The 21,743-nt window shown below is 37.9% G+C and overlaps 1 protein-coding gene across 1 annotated transcript in view; it reads right to left on the reverse strand.

The window, feature by feature from the left end:
- Nucleotides 1-21,309, reverse strand: part of LOC124308856 (synaptogenesis protein syg-2-like) — a 223,779-nt gene extending 202,470 nt beyond the window's left edge. Inside the window, exons 1-3 of the mRNA XM_046772009.1 lie at nucleotides 21,135-21,309; nucleotides 19,650-20,769; nucleotides 14,400-14,864 (exon numbers count right to left, since the gene is read on the reverse strand). Coding sequence (XP_046627965.1) covers nucleotides 14,400-14,466 — 67 coding nt within the window. The 5' untranslated portion in view covers nucleotides 14,467-14,864; nucleotides 19,650-20,769; nucleotides 21,135-21,309. The remainder of the gene's footprint in view (nucleotides 1-14,399; nucleotides 14,865-19,649; nucleotides 20,770-21,134) is intronic.
- Between the last annotated feature and the right edge of the window lie 434 nt (nucleotides 21,310-21,743).

Genomic DNA, 21,743 nt, shown 5'->3' on the forward strand with positions numbered 1-21,743 from the left:
AAAAAAAAAAAAAGAAGTGTAAGAATAAAAAAAAAAAAATTATAATAACAATAACAACAATTTTTTGAAATATCGTATCGTAACATTTTGTAGCATTGAGAAAAATCGAAACAACCGTTGGTAATTAAAACTGAGGGGTGAATTGGGACGAGAATATATAGGAAACGTATCGTAGGATGAAAGAGGAAGAAGGAAAGGGATGAGGAGGTAGATAATGATCAAGAGAAAGTAATTTTCTCCCCTCACCGTCAGCAGATCAGAGAGGCTCAGAGGCGAGACATCTTACGAAACGGGCAGAACATCTAAGCCAGATTAATTAATTGGTTCGACAGTTATTTCCCGACAGATTAGGGGCTCTAGATTTCAGGAAGATGCGCGAACTTGCCGATAAGTACAGTCATAACTTTTTGTGTGCCGTTGCTTCAGCTTGGATTAAAATGAGCTTATCCATCGTCGTGTATTCCAAAAATAAAAAAAAAAAACAAAAAACAACAACAACACAAACCGAGGAAGGTCAGAAAGTTTTACTCACACTCGCGGTCAACGATGAGTCGGGAATAGATTCAGAGTCCAAGAAATCTTTGTAACTTACAATTAGTATTGGTTGGAATCGAGAACAGTCTTCTTACTGATCATTGGAAATAATGTCAATGCAAATTCTATTATATTCACAATAATCGAGAAACAAGATTTATTCACCGATTCAAATTCTGTTGGTCAGTTTGTGTTGAAGATAAAAAAAAAGTCTTATTTTCATCATCTGACATTTCAATTCGTACAAAAAAAAAACGGTCCAATCCGATAAACCCTCATCTTTGGCACGTGGGATATGCCGAATAGATTAAACCCAGTTCCGTACTTTCCCGGGCACTCTGATTTTGGAAAATGAGGTTAAAACGACGCGACCGCGAGACGATCAGAATGAATTTTCAATTAGTGTTCATACGAAGTTGCGAGGGAGGTTACGAAGGGTTAAGTCACAGAGAGAGAGTATAACGATTACGAAACTCTGACATCATTATATGTATACGATAGTACGATTGATACTAGCGGTAAGGCCAATTAGGGGGGTGAGTTGGCAGAGGTAATTTAGAGATAACTACGTGATGATACGGTTCCTGCGTATAACGTATACCTGCGTCTCTGACGGTTGTTTGATACGCGGTAAAGCAGGGAGAGAAACGGAGCGAGGAAAGAGAGATCGCGAATTAAAGCGAAGGGACGCGAGGATGAACAATGTCTTTTGATGTTCCCACAGATACTCTCTCTCTCTCTCTCTCTCTCTCTCTCTCTCTCTCTCTCTCTCTCTCTGTTTGCCAGGCTGTATTGTCTAGTCTATTACGATGAACAGCTTGTTTAACCTTTGCCCCTCGAGCCATAGGAACGTGAATCTAAGTACCAGTGTTATGTACCCTCGGCACCTTCCATGTTTGTAACAATTGTTGAAATGTATTTGCTTGATTCGATAACGACGATTTTTCAACACTTCAATATACCGAATCATGCACTGAGAAAAATAACAGGTATCGTTAAAAAAACTGTTTGAATATTGTTGGTATTATGAAATCATTTCCATCCTAATATTGGTTGAGAAGAATCTTTCACTCGTAACGCAGACGTTACGTGATGAAGTATCGACTACTCTCTAAATTGGGTTTCTTGCTTGATCGTTTTACTTTGCATTGGCACGAATTTCAGTGAATTTGGAACGTTATTCAGCCGGTGCGGATAAACTCGACTTCAAGGAATGTAGACTTGGATGAAAATTGGAAGGAATTTATCTGTCGACTTGAACAATTTTCCCATACCTGCTACATCTGGTCGATCGATATCTGTCTCAGTCCATCCATCCGGATAGACATTTTGCCAACTCCAGGTCTGCCGGATTACGGTAGGTGGGCGAAGGAAGAGGAGATGAGAACGAGGATGGGAATAGGGGTTGGGATTACATCGGGAGAAACCGGAGCGACCGAAAGATGGCAAAGCATAAAGTCCCCGTATCACGCGACATCCAATTTGTGATAGCGTTCTCAAATCGTACTCGTTTTATTGCGATACGAGGTTATATGGCTTGTGAGGTGTTCGGTTACGGATATCTACATATACGAACGCAGACGTCGAAGTGAGAGAAAAGAAACGAACCTCGACCTCTTCAAGTTCGAATTCGCACATTCCTGCGAAATTGACGAAAAGGATTATCGTTCAAGTTTGCCAGGTTAATTTTCCCCGCCATTATAGTACAAAGTTCTTAATTGGCTGTTCCTAATTCGCATTAATTTCCAGATATCAAAGGGTGCCGAGGATGAGAGTGTTTCTTTGATGAGGAAACGCTGCTTCAAAGATGCGAGGAACACTTCCACTACCACCCACGGGATGAATATTGCAGGTAGGGTAGGTAGTTCGCAAATCTGTAGGTAGGTGCTGGAAGCTGAGTAAGTGGAGGTGAAAATGGTACTGAAAGGGAAGTAATAACTCCGGTAGAGCTAAACGGTGTGCAAATATTGTTCTAAACGTTCCGCGGTTTGCGTAAGTGTTCCAAGGCACATCGTTGATGGTGTCGAACGCGTGTAAGAGGGATAAGAATTGACTAACACCGAGTTGTTCGTTAGTGGAGAGTTCGTGTTTGCGCGTTAATTAAAGAGCGCTCGAAGCCGTTGAGTGGCCGGTTAGTAGAGTAGGGCCGAGGTTTGAAGGAGCTAGAAAATCTATGCCAGGAGCACCAATACATGTTATACACCAGTTCCAACGTGGCGGCTGGCAAGAGCTCGGGTGAAGTGGATACCTTATTAAATTCCTTGCACCGTCGACGTAGGTACGCGTAATTGCAAAATTTATTTTCGCGCTAGGATCAAGAATTCTGCTGGTGGTGATGGTGTTGGTGGTGGTGGTGGTGGTGGTGCTTCGTCTGCACGAGGTACATGCTTGAGAGGGTGAAGTGGTTGGGTATCCGCATTATTCGCCCGGCTAATCGTGGCCTGAAGTTTCTTCGACGGTTATAAACAGCTTCGAAATACTTTCGAACAAAACTGGAATGGCTGCCCCGCCAGGTTTAGCCGAGCTCAACATTGCCCTGTACCTAACATGGATGTGGAGAAAGAGGAGCAGGAGGAGGAGGAGGAAGAGGAGGATGATGGAGAGAAAAAGACGAAGGCGAGGAAAAGCTCGAGGAGCAACGGTGACGCTGACAAAGGTTGGAGAACGAGGAAGGAATCTTCAATCTCCAGCTCGAAGCGAGGATATTAATTGGAATTTATCGTACTTGGAATGAGCCCGGAGTCATGAGGTGTACTTGGAATGTCTAAATTGCAATTTTTGACTCCCGGAACTTCTGCTTCGCTAACGTTTAGCATCATCAAAATAATGTCTTCAGGATCTTTCATCCCGATTTTCGAGTGTGATAAAAACGATAACTGGTCTCAGCTTGAAAGGATCAAAATCAGAATATTCTTCATGGTCTTATTTTTTCACTTACAACCACCTGAATGAAAAACCAATCTTATGGTTGATGTAACAGGATTGGTAAATTATTTTCAAGTTGCAAATTGCAAGATCACGTTTAAAGAAAACCTTGATGTAGTTTTTGGATTGTCTTTCGATCTATTATCTCACTACTTCCAACACCATTTCCCAACCCGACTATGAAAGTATTAAACCATCTTAAATTAAGTATGTGATTGAATTGAAACTATGTTCAAGTTACATGAATGAACAAGAATCCTGAAAATCGTGGTTCAGTGTAACCAAAATGACTAAAAGCCTAGTGATTTCCATGAGGTTGAAGTTGGGGACAAAAATTACTATTTTCTGAACTTCACAATAATTTTCAAGAAACTAAAATTTCTAAATATGAGTGTGTTTTGTTTTATTACGGTTTACTAAATTTCATTAAATTCCAGTTTTCCTTCAGCATGATTCGTTACGACAACGTAACCAACTTCAATATGACTGATTTTCATCGGGATCATAAAGCCTGAGGATCCGGAAGTTTCCGCTTCGCAAGTATCTCATAACAAGCGACTGACTAGATTGTCCCCGAGAATAAAATACGGTGAACGTTGCGACACGTTTAATCGTACCGAGAGTCTCGGTTTTCTCTCATCAAAGCTTTTCGCCGGGTTTGCATAAGGTTGAATACCGTCTGTACCGCGGAGTTGGTCGGTGACTTTGGTGGTGGTATAAAAGTTTGAAATCCCCTCAATTGGCCCGAAAGTTCATCCAAGCATCATCGCCCGTGAAACGGATCTTCGCACCACATTTTCCTTCCGGTCTAAGGTGTATGTTCTGCTCTTTTTCCCTCCTTAATATGTTTTTCCTCTTTCCTCACTCCATCTCTCACTTTTGGCTTTGATACTTTTACTCCGCTCCGCCGAGGCATCTCTCCATTTTGCTGATAAGAATTTAGCCTAGCGAGAAAAGCCCACGCGCGGTTTCCGATCCTTGAAAGGATCTCATCCTTCTTTCTACACAGTGCCGTGATATCGATTCTCGATTTCAAACCTCACCGAGCTGTCGGTGAAAACTTTATTATACCCAGACTTATTATATATGCGACTTCCCCGTCTGCTTCAAACTTTGAATAATATTGCCGGTAAGTCAAGTGCCTGCAACAAATTCCAGGACTGCGGCATCGCGGAAGTGAAAGAGCTGCATTGTTGTTGATTGAACTTATCGAGGCTAGGAATTATCCTTTGTAAGAAGTAAGCAGTGAATAATTTCTTTTTCAAACTATTTCTTCTTTCACTTACTTAGATCCTACCTTTCCATTCTGTACCTACCATCGGTATAGAAGGTATCTACCAACTGCTTCAGGGAAAAGAGAGAGACAGAGAGAAAGAGAGAGTTGAAGCGAGCAATTTGCAATGCTGAATCGAAAAGTTTTCGCACCAAGTGATGTCGATGAAAGCGAAATACCTAATAAAATAATTGCATTCTACTTCCCTTAAACTCCTCTCGCTGGAAGCTCTTCTGCTATCGCCGCAACCCTGCAGAGAGAAACTCTGCAGGCCACCGCACAATTTCTTCAGATATACCCGCCAACCCAACGAATTGAGTTATTCAACTCCAATTTCATTCCATCCAGGCAAAAACTTTTCACCTACCATACCTTCGCCCGACTTTTACCTCCACCACCACCACCATCACCACTACCAACTACCACCATACGTGTGATTTAACGCCGGTACGACGCTTCTCCTCTTTCTTATACATCCACAGTCCCTTTTCTTCGACTGCTTTTTTCGTCGTCTCGTTGTTTTTCATTTTTATTTCCACTCGTTCGCTTTACATCCACGTTCCGCGGTATTCCTACTTTATTACGGACATTTAGAGAACAAGGAAAACTACAAAGTCCCTTATCGATAGGCTCGAGATGTTCTCGAACTTCACGTGACAATACTGTGAAATTTTTCAAAGACATCTACGAAATATCGTTATTTTTTACAAATTTAATTCTGGACAAGATTATTCAAAAGATCCTGACGAGAAACCTGAAAATTTTCAACCCTACCGTTTCCTTGTTACTTTTTCAACTGAAACTACTTATTTTTACATCGTACATGCATCATTGTAACAAACTTAAAATTCTAGCCCATGAATCATCGATAGAACCACCAAGCCTGTTCAGATCCTTGCAATTCTGCCAAAGCCCTAATAAGCCCCTAGTAAATCCCTGTTAGTCTTAATATCGTGATTTCATAAAATTAGTCATTGTAACAAACTAAAAATTGTAGCCCATAAATCATTGATAGAACCAACAAGCCTGTTCAGATCCTTGCAGGCTGGCTGAAGCCCTGATAAGCCCCAGTAAATCCTTGTTATTCTTAATATCACGATTTCACAAAATCGTAGTAATAGTCTAACAATAATTTGAATGTTCCGATTCTGATCACTAATCTCTAAACAACACCCAACTATATTCCACGTTTTTGAAAATTTTACAAAAACTTTTCACAATTGCAATGTAATTAAAATGGGAATAAACATTTACTACTGCTAAGATCCAATGAACACTCAACGAAGCTTTGATCATGATCTGACAGAGAGAAACTACTTTGTAAGCCACATTTAGAATCCTCGACGGTTTTCACGATGGAACAAACGTTACCACAAACCACCAGAGTGAGTAAATCGATATTTTCTTCATCAGAACATTTGTTCAACGAATCAAAGTTCCCTACTACCGTAGCTTTCGCCCCGAAGCGGTAATAATTCTGGGGAAAATTGTTGAGTTCTCTGAAAGTAGTAGCGCCTAAGCTGCGGTATATGAGGTTGAAACAAGGAGTTTGCGGTTCTCGTTTACGGTAGAGTAAATAGTCCTGTTTGTACGCAGAATGTATCCTCCACACGTTACACATATTCCACATGGCAATATGTGTGCGTATGCTTGAGTAATTACGATGAACGCGAATCACTGTTTACTTTGATCGGAGTTTAAGTGAGCTTGCAGGCAGATTGATCGTTTTTACTTTCGGCATCTTTCTCCCGCAACGAGTAAAAAAAAAAAAAAAAAATACACGACCACCCAGCTGCGAAGGATCAAACGAAAAACTTGGGAATCCCATGCAGTTTAGCCAAAGTGGGAGATCCTTACACACATCCACAAACCACGCAAAGCATAGACGGCCGACTCTGGCCTCTGTTGAAGCGATCGCAGCGCCGCGCCGCGGTCAAAAGCATAAATCTCGGAATCGTTAGATCGACGATTGCGCCGTTCGGTAACCAAATGCGGAGAAATTGTGAACTAAACGCGTGGGCGAGTTCACTGATACTGGGAATAATGATAAACCGAATGAGCTTTCTCTCTCTCTCTCCTTTGCATTGTCTCTCTTTCTCAATCTCTCTCTCTCTCTCTCTCTCTCTCTCTCTTTAGCTCGCTTCGTATACAGCGGTAAAAATTTCCCTTCGGATTCAGTCGTCCACATTTTAATCACGAATTTCTACTTCTGCCCCAGACTCCGAACCACCATCTCCACCCCCCTCCACATTTACTTCCATCCCCATCAACCCCACCATATGGAACGCCCCCTTACTCAACCCACGCGAATTATTATAACGTGTTCCGTTTCCACGACGTTTTAATCTCTATCTTCTACCCCGCTCTTCTACCTCCCCCTTCATCCCCAACAGACCGTGCCTCAACGGCTTGTTTCGTTATTCTAAACCACCGGAATGTGAATAATCGCTCTTGGTCCTATATTTTACTTATCGCAAACGGAGTTTGTCCAGATTCTTTTTCATTTTGGTTTTTTCGTCGTTTTTTGTTCCGTTTTTTTTTTCTTCTTCTTTTTCTTTTACTGCTGTACACACTTTCGCTGAAGCGACGGTTAACGGAATTCATGCATATATTGCGCCGAGATTAATTAATGCCGTGTATTTTCTCAGGCTTATTATCTTAGACTCAAAATGATTGTATGAATAAGTAAATTCTGTTTAACGATTTTTTTTTCCCATCTCTTCTCTTCTGACACCGTTCTTAATTATTGTTATCTTGAATTATGTTAAATTAAATATAATGAAACTTTGTGGTGGATAAAAGAGAAAATAAAAAAAGAAAAAAGAAAAAAACAATCAAAAGTAAAACATTTATTAGCACGTTCATTTAAGATCAACATATATACTAAAATACTATAATAACGAGAAGTAAAAATTTTTCCTCAACAATTAGGTGCATGCTCGGATATTATTGAATTTTTATACGCAGTTGAAAATTAATAATATTCTGTCATTCCTTCACATTCCGATCAATATCGCACAGGAATTGCAGATGCTTATATTACACAAGAAGAATGTAATAGAGTAATTTTTATTCCTCTCAGCCATCTGGCGTACTCTCGTTCCATTTCTTATGATTTCAAATATCCGTTATAATTGATCGATGTAATAAAAGTTTCACAACGAAACTTACCGACGCATCTTAAATTTTACGACCAGCAGCCCAGCTGCGTGCCGATGATTTGTTTGTTATTGGTACAGAGCCGTATTTTTAATTTTCATCTTTACTATCGATCGTTATTGGCGATAATTACCGATACTTCAAACATGCTATTTCGGGCCATTTCGTTCCTCGCATTCGCTCCAAGTGTATTTGTTTATCCTCCACAGCATGCGGTCATCCAAATCGATTGCATATCACTCGCAAGAAATGTTCGCCTTAACTCGACTACATCCACTAATCAAAGACTCAACGAACGCGTCTGACTATAAATCTCTTTTTTCCCTTTTTTTTTCTTTTTTCCGTTTTCATCTATCAAATAGCAATGAAAATTTAGCTCCTAATTATTTACACTCCGTTTATGCGATTGCTTGGTGACAAAAAAAAAAAAAAAACTATCAAATCTACCGGTGAAAAAGAATCCAACATTTTCTTTCAAAGACTTTGAACCGGTATCTAACCATGCCAAGTTTGAAACTTTTTACTCAAAGATCAAAATCATTCGACCCGCTTTGTTTCGATCCGTCAATTAACTGATTACTTTTTCCTTTCTCATCGGATGTCGATCCAATTTGTGAAAGAACAATTGGCGGAATTGAAAATCTCCGAATACATCGTCAATCTATTGTTTCTGTACAACGTGTTAGGTTGTTGAAATTTGACGAACTTTGAATCCGAGATGTGATGAAAGAGTTTGGATAAATGAGAGAAAAGTATAAAGCTGGAAAAGACGAGAGAGTAACCACACTTGAGAATCATGTGATGAAGATAAATAGACTGAAAATAAATATCAGTGGGTAATAAACTTAGCTCTTCACACGCCAGAAACACTGATTTCGTGTTATTTTAGGGTTCCTAAGAGCAATTCGTTTCACTGAAACGCGATGGTTGCGAGTGAAAGCGGGAAGAATAAAATAAGAAATAGAAATCAACCGATAAACGTAAAGTGTTGGAAAATTTATCGGAAAATTATCGATTAACCGTGAAATTGATTTTCATGACAATTATCTATTTGGTAAAATATTCAAATTTGATACACGCGTTGAAGCACGAAGTAAAAGTTAATATAATCCAATACAATCAAATGTGTATGAACTTTATTTTCTCCGCTGTAGTTGAGAAGTTTTGGTTGCTACCTATATCAAACAAATTTTTTTATCCCCCGAAGTTCGCGTTCTACAATAATTTGAATCGAAGTAAAATTACCGATTTCTTTAACTTCTTGACGAATAGAAAAAATCAAAGCAGGTTTAAAACTTGTATCAAAAAGGGTTTTGAAAGCGCTGTGCAAAAAATGGTAACAAATTGAATAAAATACCAGACAAGGTTGGCGATGATTTCGGGGGTTGAAATTTGAAATATTACAAAGCTACTCTGCATTTCTTTTGTTCATTTGTATTACCTCAAAAATTCTTGAGCGTAAGTAAAGCAGTGTAAAGTGAAATGGTAAAAAAATTAAAAAAAAACCAGAAACCGGGGAAAAAAATCCAACGCATGAAAAGTCGATGCAAGCTGCTCTTGTAACTGCCCTGAAACGGCGGGTAAATCGCTGAGCAACGCGCCCTTTTCGTTTTAGGGTGCGAATCGGGAATCAGGGGTACCAAAAGAAGAACGGATAGAAGGGAGGGATGTAAACGGCGCTATTCGAGACGCCGCAACTGCTCCCCAAACGCCCAGAGGTTGCGGATTATATCCTCGAAAAAATCCTACCTAATCACTCTTGAATACCGTACTGCTCTCGAGGAATGGAAACGACTAAGTTCAAATCCCGCCCCTTTTGCAGAATGGTTATAAAGGGTTAGAAATAACCGAGCGGAGATATTTTTTTTTCGCTTATGTTAACTGGGATTCACAGTTTGACGCACGATTTTCATTTCAAAAATATCATTCAACGCAATTAGTCAATTTCGTCAGCAGGACTGTTTTGAAATTTTTGAGTATAGTTAAATCGAGTAAACAGAATTTTGAGCTAGAGGTGAAAATGTAAAAAGATTATTTAAACCTGGAGAATGAAAATATAGAAAAGTCAAAGTCTCAGAATCGTTGGAATTCTGCTATATTCTTACTTATTTTTGATGATTCTATATTTTGTCTTTCTATGTTTCAACCGTTTTACATTTCGATTTATCTACACTTCGACTTTTGTGCAAATTCGATGATTTGAACCCTCTGTTTTCTAATATTTCTATATTTTTAGCCGTACCCATATTTTAGTAAAAAAAAAAAACCTATAATCAATACTATTAAAAATAACGATATTTTTACAACGATCGAAAACAATAATTGTAACAATTCATAGTTCGACATACAATTTTTAAGGAATCTAAGATTTGTAAATTTCGACAGTAAATGTAATGTTTAATTAATTCTAGAATTCTATAAAATCTACCAAAATTTGATTTGAAAGAACAAATCCGAGAAAATTAAAATACCGTCTAAAACAATCGACGATCGTTGGATTTCCATAAGCTTTTCAACGTCATCGTGATCTATTGTCTTCTTTTTTTTTTTTTTTTGGTGCAACGGTTTATTTTATCAGTAAAAACGTTGGCATGGTTATTCGAAAACTGGATAAACAGACGTGAATATATGCGAGGCGTGTAAAAACGGATGCTCACATATGTTGCGCTACATAGAAAAGCAAGCAGGCTGGCTGCGCAGAGTTAAAGCATCGGAACGTTGTTCTTGAGCCGTAAAAAGAGAGAGAACAAAACGTAAAAAAAAAAAGGCAAAAAGAGAACAAGACAAGGGAACGACAACATCGCAGCATTTTTCGTCCGAAAGAGAGAGGACAGCAGACATTGAAAAGACAAAAAAAAACAAAAAAAAAAAAAACACGGTAGCTGCAAGCATCAGCAATCCGACAGATAAAAATCCCTCTTTTGTTATCAGCTGCGCCTCTTTTCTGCGCAGCGTAAAAACTCGATGACGAGCTTTCCTCGATGATTAAACGCCTGACGCATTTTAAACGTGGATGATGAAGAAAAAAAAAAAAAAAAAATTCCTACCAAACGGTGAGACTTGGCGTATAATCAGCTCGAGAACGAAACGCAAAACCAGCTGGCCAATCGTTCTTTCTTCGCCGTGAAGAGAGAGATTTCGTTCAACAGCTAGTCGCTCCGCTGGAGAGCCGCAAGCTCGGACCGTATTTTAGAAATTTCCTTAATCGGATTTCAAGATTTACTCGAGGCAACTGGTGAATGCTCAAAGCTCAACGCTTTGCGAGTATATTTACTCAGCTATATACTTATAAATTATCTCTAGCTCTTCTCGATGCTACCGACAAACAAGTCGAGCTTTCGTTCTAAAAGTCTGCGGACCGTTCCTAGATCCAGCCTAATGGTTACCAGTGTCAGTTTAAAAAGTCTTAATTGTATGTGAAAATGAAAGGACACCGCAGGATCCGCATGGAAATTGGCTGTATTTTCGGTATGTTATAGCACGTATCCTCCCGATGAAAAGATCTCATAAACACGAGTCCCAAAAATCAGTATTTTCCGAGATACAGGCTTCGGAAGAAAGGTGCACAAATTTTTTGATGTCTATGGATTTCGTGATTTTCATGAATTATAAAGCTTTAAGGGGACTTGAAATAAAACGATTCGCTCAAAAAACTGCACGAATGAGAAGAGAAGAAAATAAAATACTTTCAAACTATTGATCGATAGATAAGAGTCTAAGAAAATCTATAAAATCTAGAAAAATATATCAAATCAAAAGCATGAGGGCAACAAAAATGAATCCGTAGGAAAAGGTTGATTGTTTCGTCGTGAGCTGTTTTAACACAGATTATCGATTCTAAAAACAATTCAAAGCTGTGTCTTGTCAAGTTTTTCTATCGATACTTTTTTCTAACCTGACTGTACACTTCGTAAATCCTTACAAAACCGTGACTAAAGTAGCATCGATATAACGAAGTCAATGCTCCCGACTCTTAATTCCAGTCTGTGAATTCGTCAAGCAATTGAGTGTAACCGAAAAGTATGTGAAGTGACTCGAACCTGAGATGCGGTTGAGAATATTCATCTCACAATGTCGACAATAATCACATCATGAAGTATCATCAAACACGGAGTTAAAAGGGTCCTGAAACTTTTCAATAACTCAAGTGCGGATATTGTGTCACAGGGTTAAGAGTTGAGGAAGGTGTGTATGGATAATTCCATGCGAATCCAACCAACGTCTGATCCTCACCGTGTTTTATTTTCTTCGAAATTTTTTCAGTCATCATCCCAACTATGAAACAGTGCTCTGAATTTTTTTCAGATTTTTGATTCAACTGGTTAATGATTTATAAATATTAAACGTGATTTTGAAAAGAAACTTTCGTAAAATTATCAAAACATTCTCGTACACTCGATTGTTTTTTCTTTTCCAAACATTTGAAGATGGGCTGATCATTTTTCGATTTCTTTTTTTTTTTTGTTTTCCAACGCAAGCATTGTTTAAACGATTATTTAGAACATTCCTGGATCGGTTTCATTATGAAATTGATTTAAAAAAAAAATTAAAAGTGCCAAGAAACAAAAAAGATGCCCGCAATAATGAAACCGGTCTAGAAATGTTCTAAACGAAAAATAGAAGTTGTGATAATTTTGTCGGGAATTTTCAGACCCTTTAAACAATGTTTTAGTTGATAAGAAAATTTAAAGTGTTAATGAAAATGGAAAAAGAAATCGGCCCGGTCTTGAAATAATTGGAATAGAAAATACAGCCTCTGAGAATTTATTGAGAATTTTAAGCAAGGTCCTTTCTAAAATCACTTTAAATGTTTATAAATAATTAAGCGGTTTAGTAAAAAAAACTGAAAAATTTCAGGGAACTGTTTCAGAGGTGGGACAATTGCAGAAATTTTTTTAAACAAAATCAGAAATAGTGAGGGTCAGATGTTGGTACGATTCACATGGAATCTCCCATATTCATTATAATACCTATAAAATGCCACAGCAGAATGAGTAAAACTCGAACATACTCGACATCGATGAATCTGACAAGTTCACTGCATGTGTGATTGTGTAATGACACAGATAACCGCGGTGATCAATTAAGCGTGTAATCATCGGTCAAGGGGCATGGCTATGGGATATGTGTACACCATATAAATTTCGTATGCGTATTTAAATACGTTGAATGTATACACATGGGGGGTTCAACGTCAAATCGAACGAAAGAACGAGATTTTTGTTGTTTTCGCCCTTTTACTCACTTGAAGTTGGTATCGAAAGCATCAGAACTGAATTTTTTCAGATCTTCCTGACCACGAATTTTCTCACCACAGCTAGTCGAAATATCAACTTTAGACGATTTCTCATTTTCTCAAGTCAACGTAGCTTGAAGTTTAGATTACATGTGGAAAAAGTTTCTACACGAAAGGCTTGCATCTTTGTACGAAATTTCTAAGAACAATTTTGGGCCATCTTACATGCCCCGCCAAAGTACAGTTTTGACGAGAAATCCTGTAAAATCTTCCGTAGCAAAACAGTGCCCGGAATCTAATTGGCTGAAATTTTTACACAGCGTGTCTTTTTCAATGCCAAAGATCGTCTACAAGTTTCGTAGTGGGCGGAAAAGCAGTTCGAAAATCACGAATAACAGCGTACACGGAACTGCGAAATTTCTCATCCACACGCGGCACAACGCGGCGGTGCGAACGGTAAAAGTTATACAGTCGGTGTTTCGATACGCAACGAACCGTCGAATTCTTACCTTGGATGAGTCTGCTTCGGAATTCACACGTCGTGTCGGGAATCTTGATAAACGACTGGCCGAAGTAAACGAATCTTGATAAACGACAAGCCGCAGTAAACTCCTCGAGAAAAAGTCGACAATCGAAATTATAAACAAGACGCGTAACAGTTGAAGATCGCTCTCGAGCGCGCAGCAGCGCCACGCGGAGGGCAAGCGAACAACTCGCCGCGGCGTCAAGTTTGAACCGAATTCTCGCCGCTGCGTGAATATTCCTTGATATATCTTCCGAACCGCTTCACCGCACACTGTGAAGTTTGCTGAAAACCTTTCGCATCGACGAAGGCACGCTGTGTGTAAATTGTAGCCCATTCGATTCCGGCACTTTTCGGTTACGAATAACTTGCGCGCATTTTGTATCAAAACTACACTGAAACGGGGTATGAAAAATTCAAAAAAAATACTCTCGAAAAGTTCGCGAGAGAATCTAAAATTTTCGCGAAGAAACTTTTTCCACGCGTCGTCCAGGTTTCAAGCTACGTAGGCGCGAAAAATCAAAATATTGTTGAAATCAATTTATTCGATGAGTTCTCGTGAAGAAATCATCTGTCGAAAAAATCTGATAAAATTCAAAGTTCATCCTTTCGATATGTGCTTGATTGTGTGAAAAGGCAGTTAGATTAAAATGGTTCGGGGAAACCGACCGCTTGAGTTGACGTGAAATACCCCGTATGCATATATATGTATATATTAGGGTGTGAAGGTCAACGAAGTTGAAACTGACCTTGTCCTCGGACGCTCGTTAAAGCTGCTGCTGTAATCAGTACCGTCTGCACCACCAAGCACCTCATATTGGTTCCTTTTCTTCGATCGTTCACAGCTTTGTCACCTATTTTTATCACTCTATACCAACGTATATCACCACATTAAATTTTTAACTCAAGCTCTGTGCTTGATATCTTGGTTTCTGGTATTTAATTTTAATCCCTTTTTTTCTAACACTTTTTTTACGGTATACTTTGACTTTGATTCGTTGTGTTTTTTTTTTTTTACGAGTCGAACGCGAAAAGCTCGCGGCTGTTTTTTATATTTGGCTCTGGATCGATCGATGATATTTATTTTCAAACTCAGCGTCGACGTCGCTGATGAAGGTGGTTTAAAGCACGATATTCACTCATCGTGTTTACGACATGTGTTTTGGATTATTTATTATTCGCCCCTTGTTGATTTCACTTCTTGTTTATTAACCCTGTAATTTTTCAATATTTTTATACTCTTGCCAATGGAAATATTATGACTTTGGTTAGGAATTAGGAGAAACGATGAATCAGAGATTTTGAGAATCTAAAATAGCAGAAAAACAGACCTGATGCTAAATGTTAAAAGATTTCCAAAAAGTTACAACCATTGACTGTCAAACCGGCGGGAAAAATGTCAATAACCGATTTTTGCTCACAACATAATTCGATATTTTTCTGTGACAAAACGTCACGATCATTGCAAAATGTTCCAGTTCAAATACTGTGGAAGAGATGGTGTAGAAATTTTTGATGTGTTGAAACTAAATTCAAAAATAAAACCTAAGAGGCTTCTGCATATTCTAAAAAAAAAAAAAAAAACAAAACCGACACACGCTGAACCATCTATCCTCAATTTTCCAGCTTCGCCACTTCCGGTGAGATTTTACTTTACTCTCGGTAAATTGTTTACACAAGCGTCGTTTTTTGCAACGAATTGTTTTCGATCGCTTTGATTATATCTTCGCTTCGGACGGAATCGGAAAGATGCGATGTAAAAAAAAAAATTTGAAGAAGAAAAAAAAAAAAAAAATTGAAGAAAAACCGCGGTGCGAAAGATAAAAGTTTCGAAACCTTCCAACCAGCGTCAAATCCGCAACTTCGTTTCTCCGTTCCTTCATTCGGAACCATAAGAGGGTTTTAGCTCCGTGGCGAAGGTCGGTCCGAGCTTTACGGTAGTGAATACGGACGTAATGATTCGCGGAATCTCTCCAAAGGATAGAAAGAGACATGTGTATGGAGAAGATAGAGAGGGATTTACCGGACGATATTAAGCTTCGTTCGCCATTGCAGAATGTAAAAATGCAGGGGTCATTTCCCTTCGTTTTTTTCTCTTGTAAATTTTATTTTCGTACTTTTTTTTTTCGGTGCGCGGTTGAAGTTTCGAATTTGCAAAGTTCCGAAAGCGCCTGATTTCGAATTATTTGATGGCGAAAGTTGAGTAAAGAAGTCAAACTTTGGTGAAACGTCAAAGTTTCGGATGTTCGGAAACCCGATGGCTTACAATTCCAAAATTCAAGATTACGAAAATTCAAGTTACGATATAGCAAAATTCCGAAAGTTGAAATATACTCGCGCAAACGCAGTTTTCTCAACGAGTGGGCGCAAATAAATCAGAAAAATCGAAAACCAGGATTCTGAACGTAAAAATATCTAACATCCGAAACAAAGAAAGATCAAGGTGGTGAAATTTCGATGACCGTGAGCAAGAAATTTACAGAGCTGAAAATCTTCGATCATTCGGAATTTCGATGTCACAAATTTTCAAATTCTCTCATTTTTGCAGTTTCGGAACTTTGAGTTGTCGAGTTCGATATCTTTACTTTAAATTTAACCATCAAAAAATTCGGAATTTGGTGCTTTCGAAACCTGTCAATTTCGAAATTTCAACCCCGCTCCGATTTTTTTTTTTTTTTTTTCGCTCTCAATCATAGTTTAGTCGTACTTTGGACATCGTGTTCATTTTTGCCACAACATTTTCGTCTCTCTTATCGTCCGTTCCGTTCATTTCTTTTCTTTTTTTCTCTCTCTCTCTCTCCCCTTCGCCCTCGTGTTATTCTTTTTATATTCTATTTGACAGGTTTTATCGTCGCTGATTGATGAACTTTTGACGCGGACTTTCACGCCCCTTATTACCCGCTCTTTTCCACCCCCCCCCACCTCTTTGCCACCCTGCAATTCTACCATGTAACTCGTCGACTGGCCTTCTCTCTCTTCTCTTGTCTTCTCTTCTCTTCTCTTCTCTTCGCTTCTCGACGGTATGTATCTAATACATAAGGAGGGTCGCTACATAATTTATACATATATATACATGCCTGTGTATTATATATATACCCGTGGACATAATTAAATGAAAGCTCTGAATGATTAATTGCTATAGCTTCGTGTATTTTTATTTCTATACATTCATTTTCTTCTTCCTCCTTTCTCGCATTATTTACCCTTTTTGTTTATTTTTTCCTCTTTGTCTCTCTCTCTCTCTCTGTTTGTTTGTTTGTTTGTTTGTTTGTTTGTTTTTCTTCAATGGTTCCGGCGTTGTTCAGTTTCCCAATCCCTCAACTTTCTTTCCATCCTTCGCGCTCTCTTTATACACCATTCTAATTTCCCTTTAAAATTCGTCGTCTTCGTTAATTTTTACCCTGAAATTCAACCCATCCCAGACATCATCGTTACTACACTCTTCTAACCTCTTGGGATCGATTCAAGATTCTTCGTCATTCTCGATCTTGGATCTGGATTAAACGGCCAGAGTGTATTTTTTTTCTGCTTTTTATAATCGTGACATAATATTCGCGAAGAAAAGCTTTTCCCCCCCGAGTAACCAATTATTTCAAATATCGTTATTGTAAAATTAATTTTTTTCTCTCCTTCTTCATAATTCCGAATCTACGAAACGAAAGATCTGCGAAGTAGCAACAAGATTGAATCAAATTTACCCATCGCCCGGATAAATTTTCGAAAACTTGTCAATAACGAAGATGTGAAATGAGTATAAACTCCGATTACAACGATAAGAACTAAGATAATTACGAGGCAAAACGCTCGAGAGTTAGCAAAAGTCCGAGTTCAATCACTTTAATTCGTAAATTTAATTTAATTATCGAGAAGCCGCGTGGTTTTGCCGATGTATATATATGTATATAAGGGATACGGGGCTGGCTGTTAGTTGTTGTCGGAATATTCACGAGCCGTGAAAGTCCCGGTCTTAGTTTCGTATTACTTGATTAACGGATCCTCGCCCCGTCACTTTCAAACAATTCATTCCCGACCTAGCTTAACCCAAATTAAACGCTGACGCGGTGAGATTTCGAGAGAGACGAAATATCGGGGAACAGAGAGAGAGAGAGAGAGAGGGAGAGAGAGAGAGAGAGACAGAGATAACACAGAAACTTTGAGAGGCGAGACGCCCAGACTCGAATCCAGAGTCTTTTATAAAAGAGAATCGCTACTCAATGCCTAGTTTAAGATTTCCGCATTCCAAGCAAAAAAACGAACAACGTTTTCACAATTTTTACTTTTTCACCCTCGAGACAAATAGATTCCGTTTTTCATTAATTTATTCGCACTCGTCAATATTTTCAGCATTCAACAGTCGCGTGGATCTCAAACATTTAATTATTAATCGAATGATACGTGAAAAAAGAAACAAAACAAAAATTCTTCAAATCGTAAAATAATTTGATATTTTTTAGAATTAGCTTATGGTTGGAAGAAAAATAATTGTCCATCGTTTTGCGGTTTTTATTGATTGCGAGATACGATAATTGAAATAAATTTCTGATGCTGAATATCAAGATTCGAAGTATTTTTTTTTTTTTTTCTCACAGAGTTTCGTTCGAATCGATTATTCTTGGTAAGAAAAAAAAAAATTATAAATTCTCATCAGTGATAACGTTTGATAATAAATCATTCCAGAGTTTGTTTTACAAACACTATGAAATTCGGATGAATTTTTCGGTAAATCCTGCAGTTTGTCAATTACAGAGAGCCTTTGAGCTTAATTCACGGTATTGAATGGGTGAAATTTTGTCTACCAATATACATAATATAATAATATACAAATAGAAATAAATATCATTCCTTTGACATCCGAATATATGAATGTCGTGTGTGAATCGAATTTCATGAAAACACTTCGTAATTAATGGACAAAATCGTATTTTACAATATTAACCGAATATTATTCCTGAAAATTTCACGTACGGTGTTTAATTTTAATCTCATCTTGCAATAACCGCAGTGTCAAAAAATCACTTCGGAAGTTGAAGATGGAAAAAAAAAAAATTTTAAAGAAAAACGAGAGTTGAGAATCAATTCAAAGAAAAGTTAAGTATGGAAATTTTTTTTACAGATTTCAATTAATACACGCAATTGGTTTCTAAAGCATTCAATTTACGGGTGTAGACCTGTACATACGTACATACAGAAATGATTCGGTGAGTTTGAAACTCTGTTAATATCAGGGTACCACCATCGATTCGCACACTTGGACGATGAATAAAAAAAATCACTTTACGTTCAAAGTCACAATATCGCCCATTACTGAACTTTAGGAAAGAACCTTCGTTAGCGGTTTGATTTTGTTATAATTGTTCCGCCCTAACTTCAAAGTAGGAAGAGGAAAAAAAAAAAAAAAAGAACAAAAAACAAATACGTTTAAAAAATAACGACAAATGTATTGTCACGTAATAAAATGTAATCACGAAAAAGAGAAATGAATTGCACGTTTTTGGAATTATAAATTTTCATCGCTTGGGAGTTATCGGTAATTAACTTGCTGTTTTTAACTTTTAACTCTAGTTCATTTAAATCATTCTTTTGTTGGCTACACGAAGTGGTACAGTTTTATTTATTTATTTATTTATTTCTATCAACGAATAATTTGATAAAGTCAAATTCGATATTTCTGCAAGAAGTTAAATAATGATTTGCTGTTCAACGGACTCGCGGGATTCGTTGAAAATTGACAAAGCCGTGAAAATTTGAATAAAAACGCGATTTAAACAATTGGGAGAAAGTAATTTTCCTTCTTTTTCTACTCCGTTACAAATTAACCCAGCCATAATCTGTGTTCAGTATTTTTTTAACCACACGTCTTCGTATGAAATGACAAAATGATTCTACTTACATTATTTGCAATAATTTTTTGCAACAAATCATCCTACCCATAATCTCTGTTCGGTATCTTTTTTTTTTTTTTAGGCACAGGTTTGTCAGTAAATATAACGTCTTCGTACAAAATGACGAAAAGATACTGCTTATATCATTTGCAATAATTTTTTTCTCATTTTCATCTTCTTTTCGTTCGGTTCAAAGTTCGAAAAACTAACCGAGAATCGAATTTACCGAGTTCAAATAACGGTCAGCCTTTCAAAACGACAAAAGGAATTGTTTTATTGTCAGCGAGACGGTTTTCTCACAATCAGCGCGACGACGTTCAAGTTTCCGAGCTTTTCTACTCGCAGTAGTAGAACCGAGTTAGCGTCAGACGGAGTTTCAGAATTCGCCAGCGGTAATCACGACTGCATTGAATCGCTCTCGCGTTGTTTCATTTTATCAAGCCCGGCATAAAACCCACTTGACAAACAGCGATAAAGCCGGTTTTAGGACCGTGTTAAAGCTTTCAGAAATTTCCGACTGAACTTACGGGTCGAATTTCAATCTCCGATCGTTTCGAAATACCCGCGCAAATATTCAGTCTCTGTATTCGAGAAGCGCGGGAAATTCAGAATCGTTTAAACACAGCGAACCGGAACGATTTTATACATTGTCTTCTTTTTCTGTTGTTTTTTTTTTTTTTTATAAATCCAACTTCACATGGCGTCAGCGTGTGTCGATTTTTTTTTTTTTTTTTTTTTGTTTACTGTTTCTTTTTTATCTCAGTCGCACGAATTCACGAAATTCTTTATTTCGTTTTACAAGTGTTTCGATTTTTGTTGTCTATTTTATTATTTATTGGATATCGAGTAAAATTAGAAATCAGAAAATTAACGAACTTCAACGAATAGATCAAATTTGCTATGAATAAAATTGCACTTTTAGAAAATTAAATTACCGACATCTCACAACTGATAATATTATCCTTCCGTGATGTAAGAAATAGACACAGTTTTTTTGTTTTTTTTGTTTCTTTATCCCATAGATTTTTGAAGCTTGTCGTTATTTGACTTATTATTGTCTTGTCGTAAAAACTTTACGTTCCTAACGCGTGTATTAATCGATAATTACAATATTCGACACAGCACTTTGTTAAGTAATTTTACAATCGTCCAAGTTGAAAATAATCGTGATTAACAACACGTGTCTCACTCGTTGTTAATCACTCGACATTCTCCCGAATATTTCTATACGTTCCAACTGTCGAAAAACCAAAAAAAAAAAATTAATAAATAAATAAAGTAAGCAACGATTATATCGGTAATAAAATACACTCTGAATTACGTAAACTGATCTCAAGTTCGATCTAATTTATCAAGACTGTGAATAAAAACGGAAACCAAAGAAGAATGAAAAAAAAAAACAAAAAAAAATATACACGGATATCGAAAGTCAAATTTTAAAATCGATTGTAAATTTTTGTTGAATTAAAGAGAAGAAAAATGAAATGAAACAGAGGTTGATAAGAACAAGTGAAAGAAGAAGAAGGAAAAGTTTGATAAATGCAAGTATTAAAAAAAGTGAAAACTTGTGTTTTGTTTGTAACGCAAAGTTTTGAAATTCACCAATTTATTACGACGGTTAAAAAGCGTCGGCAATTTCTTATTTCTGGTTCGGATATACCTCGTCCGACGAACGGAGGAACGTTTTACGCACGTATCACTGTATCACACGATGAGCGCGACAATAGAGGACTGATAATAGAATCGGGAACCGCACGCAGGCGAGATAGAAACACGCGTGTGCGCTCTCGGCGAACGCGGACTCGAAACTGAGGAAAGGCGCCGCGGCGCTGCGGACTCGCTAGTTCTCGGCGTTTCCGTTCGGCGTCGCGACGCCCGATTCAACCCCGAAAGCCGACGCCCGCCTTTGGACCGCACTTGCCAAACCGGACTCCGGAGCGAAACAGCTATCGCGTTTGTTTACAAATCACTCTTGCACGTTCCTCTCCTACGACCGACCGATCGAAACAACAACATTACGTGCCGTTTCTTAGGGGGTCGTCTGTGATAAAGGCACACGCTGAGAAATATTTCATTCGTTAGAGTAACTGGATAAATTGAGTAAAACGAGTATCGTTAATAATAGTTAAGGACTGAGCGGTAACCGAAATTGAATATTTATCTCAGTTTAGGCATTCGGATAATTGAATGTACGAAGAAAAGCGGTTTTTG

This window comes from Neodiprion virginianus, chromosome 7 (genome assembly GCF_021901495.1).
Source record: "Neodiprion virginianus isolate iyNeoVirg1 chromosome 7, iyNeoVirg1.1, whole genome shotgun sequence".
NCBI classification, from domain to species: domain Eukaryota; kingdom Metazoa; phylum Arthropoda; class Insecta; order Hymenoptera; family Diprionidae; genus Neodiprion; species Neodiprion virginianus.